General features: G+C 41.8%; 1 protein-coding gene across 4 annotated transcripts in view; it reads right to left on the bottom strand.

The window, feature by feature from the left end:
* Nucleotides 1-446: 446 nt before the first annotated feature.
* The window catches only part of LYRM7 (LYR motif containing 7), a 30788-nt gene continuing 25234 nt past the window's right edge, over nucleotides 447-6000 (bottom strand). For 3 of the 4 annotated variants that reach the window (XM_070076088.1, XM_051844193.2, XM_070076089.1), the window contains one exon: nucleotides 447-1251. In XM_070076088.1, coding sequence (XP_069932189.1) covers nucleotides 1181-1251 — 71 coding nt within the window. In that variant the 3' untranslated portion in view covers nucleotides 447-1180. The remainder of the gene's footprint in view (nucleotides 1252-6000) is intronic. The other variant, XR_011389713.1, reaches the window with a different exon arrangement.

Below are 6000 nucleotides of genomic sequence, written 5' to 3'. Positions count from 1 at the left end.
GTCTGTGGTCTAAACATCGCTTACTCTACTAAGTCTGCATTATAAAGTCTGATCAAGAGCCACTTTTCTTATAAAAATGAGGATTGCTTTATAGTAATTCTGGGAGGTTTTTATATTTTACTTATTTGTCTTCAGAAAAGTGATAAAGAAAATGTCTTTACAAGAACACAAAGACACTGCCTATCTGTAAAATGAAACAATACGATTATTTGTTACCTGCACAAATAACTACAGCTCTTTAGGAAACAGAAGCCTGTTTCAGTAGAAAGCTGTCACACACTATGATTTTTGATCAATTAAAAGTTTGTGAGTATGGGCAGGAGGGAGGGAAAGGTGGGAAGAATCATTATGTTCCTAAATTTGTATATATAAAGTGAAGTTTGTTTACCTCAAATAAAAGGTTTCTAGGTAAAAACAAAAAATAATTTTTGTGGGGCTATACATCATTTTAATCTATTTTTTAAAAATATTTATTTGAAAGTCAGAAGCGTACATAGAAAGAGAGGCAGAGAGAGAGAGAGAGAGGTCTTCCATCCACTGGTCCACTCCCCAATTGGCCGCAACAGCTGGAACTGCACCGATCCCAAGCCAGGAGCCAGGAGCTTCTTCTGGGTCTCCCACGAGGGTGCAGGGGTCCCAAGGACTTGGGTCATCTTCTACTGCTTTCCCAGGCCACAGCAGAGAGCTGGATTGGAAGTGGAGCAGCCAGGACTAGAACCGGCGCCCATATGGGATGCAGCACTACAGGCGGTGGCCCCACCCGTTATGCCACAGTGCCGGCCCCAATCTAATAATTTAAACATAATCATTGCATTTCACAAGAGAGGAAAACTCACCAACTTGCCAAAACACTGCATTCTCAAATAGCTGTTTTAAGTCCAAAATACTATTAAGGTAAAAAAAAATAATGCAATATGCCTCCTTAAGCATTTATTTTACTTTATACGGTTTGATTTTCAATGAAAATGAAATGTGTTCTTATCTAATGTTCTTTAGAAGCACTTATGTTCTGCAGTTCTCAGCAATGTCTTTTTAAAGTGAAATTTAATTATGAAGCTATTCTTTAATTCATCAGTTTTCAATATGTCAGTTATGAGAAGAATGTCTGTACATCTAGGACTTCTGCCAGAGTTATCTCTTAAAATCAAAAGGTACAAAGATTTGGTCCATCCTAAAAAATTCATCGCTTCTGAGTTGGTGCATCGCAATATGGCACATTTTCTAAAAGAAGGTCTTTCCTGGGGACCAATTCTGAAAGAAAAATAAAAAGAATAATTCAAGTTATTAAAACAGGCTAATCATGAGATTATAATTAAGTGTAAATGTACTCATTTCCCCCTAAATTTTTTTCAAACTTCTTTTTTTAAAGATTTACTTATTTATTTGAAAGTCAGAGTTACACAGAGAGAGACAGAGAAAGAGGTATTCCATCTGCTGGCTCACTCCCCAGTTGGCCGCAATGGTTGGAGCTGCGCCAATTGGAAGCCAGGAGCCAGGAGCTTCCTCAAGGTCTCTCACGTGGGCGCAGGGGCCCAAGGACTTGGGCCATCTTCTACTGCCTTACCAGGCCACAGCAGAGAGCTGGATAGGAAGTAGAACAGCCGGGCTTCTAAATGCCGCCCATATGGGATGCCGGTGCTTCAGGCTAGGGCATTAACCTGCTGCGCCACAGTGCCGGCCCCTTCCTCCTAAAATTTATAAAAGTAAAATACCTTGAGGTAAACCTTCCAAGGGTATTTTATTTCAGTTAACATTTAAATTAGAGTCCTTGATTCTAAATGGAGACAGTAAATAGTATTCTCATTTCAGATTATATAAAAACACAGGGGCAGGGCCAGTACTGTGGATTAATGGGTTAAGTATTATGGCAATGGATTAAGCCTCTGCCTGCAACATCAGTATCCCATAGGAATGCTGGTTCAAGTCCCAGTTGCTCCACTTCTGATCCAGCTCCCTGCTAATGCTCCTGAGAAAGCAGAAGACAGCCCAAGTACTTGGGCCCCTGCCACCCATGTAAGAAGCCTGGATGGAGATCCAAATTCTCGCCTTTGGCTTGGTCCAGCTCCAGTTGTAGCTATTTGGGCAGTGAACCAACAAATGGAAGATCGATCTCTCTCTCTCTCTCTCTCTCTCTCTCTCTCTCTTTCCTTCTCTAATTCCACCTTTCAAATAAAATATGAATCTTAAAAAAAAAAAAAACAACAGGAGTGGGTATTTGGCAAACAACAGGAGTGGGTATTTGGCTCAGTGGTTTTTATTGGTCTGTGTATGTTTTTCTTTGTCTCACCAAAGCAAAACATAATCAACTTGATCTTTTATCATTTATTAAATTTAACTAATAAACTAAACAGAATTCAGATAAAATATATTACTGACTATCCAATTATCAATTTCTGAAACTTGAAACTGTCAAATGGGGGGCTGGGCACTGTGGAGCAGTGGTGCAGTGGGTTAAGGGGCCATCTACAGTGCAGGCATCCCATATGGACAATGGTTCAAGTCCTAGCTGCTCCAATTCCCATCCAGCTCCCTGCTAATGCTCCTAGGAAAGCAGCACAAGATGGCCCAACTCCTTGGACCCCTGCACCCACATAGGGACCCAGAAGAAGGTCTTGGCTCGGGCTGCTGCAGCCATCTGGGGGTAAACCAGCAGATCAAAGATCTCCCTCCCTCCCTCCCTCCATCTCTCTAATTCTGACTTATAAATAAATAAAATAAATTTAAAAAAGAACTGTCAAATGAGAAATCTGTTTATACTCCTTACTATAGAAAAAGAAAAAACACTCTCCTAATTTAAAGATTCCAAATTTTAGAGGACAATGGTTGATAACCAAGGGTGTTTGAGTTGTCATACCAACTGGAGAATGTTACTGGAATTTCGTGGGCAGAAGCCAAGGATGCAAATCTGCAATGAATGTGTGGGACAGTCTGGCATGGTAAACAAATGTTCTGTGCAAAAATGCCAGTATGTCCTCACTGAGAAAAATCATTACACAAAAAACTGTTGAGTCCTAGGCATGATATCTTAATGAAGTCAAGAAAAAGATCTTAAGATAAAAAAAAAATCCTGAGGACATAAATGCTTCTCTGTGTATTCTCCAGAAAAGCTAAATCCAGGTAAACTATCATGGTCCAAAAATGCTCACACAACATTCTGTGAAATAACCTGCCTGTATTCTTTTTTTCCCCTATATTCTTCAAAACATCAAGTTTCAGAGAAGTGAACATTGTGGTTCCGCAGGTTAAGCCACTGCTTGGGACACCCAGAGCCCATATCAGAGTACCTGGTTTGAGCTATGGCTACTCTGCTTCTGATCCAACTATCTGCTAAAGCACACTGTGGGGGGCCTGAGTGCCAGCATCCCATGTGGACACTGATTTGAGTCCTGGCTGCTACACTTCCCGTGCAGTTCTGGTCTAGCACAAGTCCTTAATACCACTAACCACCCTGGCCTTTTTCCTTCTCCTCTTCTGCTATACCCCATGTGTGATTTTGTTTTCACCAACGCTGTCACATCACATCTGCACTGCATGCAGAAAGGAGAGGAGAAAAGGGCAAAAGGAGAGCTTCAGCTTAGCCTTTTTTTAACAGGAAAACAATGCTTTCTTGGTTCCAGTAGACAGTTGCTTATGTAATCCAGAAAGATGTTATTGGCTCTAGGAAATTACCTTAATTTTCTGCTTTGCATTACTGCACCTTGAATATAATTTTTTATTTTTTTTATTTTTTTTTTATTTTTACAGGCAGAGTGGACAGTGAGAGAGAGAGAGACAGAGAGAAAGGTCTTCCTTTTGCCACTGGTTCACCCTCCAATGGCCGCCGCGGCTGGTGCGCTGCGGCCGGCACACCACGCTGATCCGAAGCCAGGAGCCAGGTGATTCTCCTGGTCTCCCATGCGGGTTCAGGGCCCAAGGACTTGGGCCATCCTCCACTGCACTCCCGGGCCACAGCAGAGAGCTGGACAGGAAGAGGAGCGACCGGGACAGAATCCAGCGTTTCGACCGGGACTAGAACCCAGTGTGCTGGCGCCACAGACGGAGGATTAGCCTAGTGAGCTGCGGCGCCAGCCCACCTTGAATATAATTTTTCAGCACCTGCCCATTGATTACACAACACGCAAAACTAGCCATCTTCTCATTTATGGAGTACATCCATTCACCTCCTGTCCTCTCAAGTCTCAGCCAGATTAAAATCAAGGATCTCTAGATGATGTGCTAGCCTTTTCATCAGGTTCAGCTGTTGCTAACACGGTAGAGAACCTACAAGAGCTCAGTGAAAATAAACAAAAACGATACAGGAATAAAAGCCTGGAATGAGAAACACACAGCATCACTGGTCTACAGAAAATCTAAAATTCTGCTGGACAAGAAGGACAAACACCCTTGCTTTAGTAAAGGAATAAATTCCTTGGATGGCTAACCTGGCAGTACTTAATTCTATTTGCTGGGAGATCCTCCCTAGTCCACTCTCGTCCTGGTTCTGTCCTCTGCAGGATTCTCCTTGTCTGGAGGTAGAGATGCTGGGCAAATACCCTTCTTTGGAGCTCCGCAAACTTTCATGGTTCACTTGTTGATATTTCAGGAGCTTAGGGATGGTCTCAGCATTAAAGAGAACTAGCCAAACTGTGATTTCTTGGTAATGCAATTTACTAAAATTTTTTTAACTAAAAATCTGCTTCCAGTCATTTCTATATGCAAATTGCCACGAGCAAACAGCCTGACATAATTTTTTATTAATGAAGATTCTCATCTTTTGGTATAGCCTCTATGTTCTGCCCAATCCCTAATTCTTACTGGACAGATACTTCTTAAAGCAATGAAAAATAATCAGCTCTGGTAAGTAGGTCATATATCTGATATGAGAAAGCCTTGGGGCAATGATCTTATTTCATAGTAGAGCCTACTTGTACTGGCTTTGGTTTTAGTGGATATGGGCAACTGGCATTTTCAACTTTGCAAGGCTCTCAAGTATGGGACTCTTAATCAGACTTCAGAGTGCACATAGAAGAGTGGTCCCCCGCAAAGTGATATTTCATTCTATTTCTGCTTTGCAGATGCACTAGCTGAATCTGCATTCATTTTCTTTTGCAGTACTTTGCTGGAAGCAGGAAGAATTTTCCAGCATATACTAACATTCTGGCTATTCCTCTTATTCCTGTAGCCTCAGGTAGTACTCAGTCTATCTTCCAAGAAATAGGAGGCACTGACTTCATAGTTTACCAGCTTGGAGCCTATAACGGTCAGGCCCATGATAATCACACTGCCCTGTACCCTTACCTTCCATTCAACTAATTTCACATTTTAGGTTGTATAGTTTTTGGGAGCTCACTTCTGGGAAAAATTTCTGTTGGTCTTAGTTATAAGCAACAGAATTGGACTCTGGTTAAGCAGAAAAGCCATTTATTAACAGGTCCTTGTCTAACTCATGGATTTGTGAGGCCCAAAGAACCAGGCAAGTTAGAGATTGAGATTCAGGAATGATGACCAAACCCATGCCACAGAACTGGCCTAGTAATAGAAGTTAGTGTCCTCCACACAGCACCCGCAGAAACTGCCACCATTTTTGCCTTACAGAACACAAGGTGCTGTATTTCAGATGTTGCCAGACATTCACTTTTACTACACCCCCTTTTGCCACCACACCAATGCCACTTCTCTGTGAAGAAGCTGATCCTGTACCCACTGACCATTCCTGCCAGAAAGCCAAATTCTGTCCAAGCCTCTTTCCTCAATTTTACTTACCAATATGGGTAACTGTGCTGAATTTTTATCAAATGTCCACACCTGAGCTGCAAAGGAAACTGAGGAACTGAATTTTCTAGGTTCTGTCCTTGGGATGGGGAAGTCATAAAAGACTGAAATTCTCAAAACAAAGGAAGGAAAACCAACGAGTGGTAAAGAACCACAAAACTGTCCAACAGCCATTACTCCATCTCTTCACTCAATGCACCTTATTAAGTAATGTCTGGAATCAAAAACATACTCTACTCTTGAATTTTT

Source organism: Oryctolagus cuniculus, chromosome 6, assembly GCF_964237555.1.
Source record: "Oryctolagus cuniculus chromosome 6, mOryCun1.1, whole genome shotgun sequence".
In the NCBI taxonomy this organism is placed as follows: domain Eukaryota; kingdom Metazoa; phylum Chordata; class Mammalia; order Lagomorpha; family Leporidae; genus Oryctolagus; species Oryctolagus cuniculus.
Note: the sequence above shows the minus strand (reverse complement) of the source record. Positions and strands in the feature narration are given on the sequence as shown.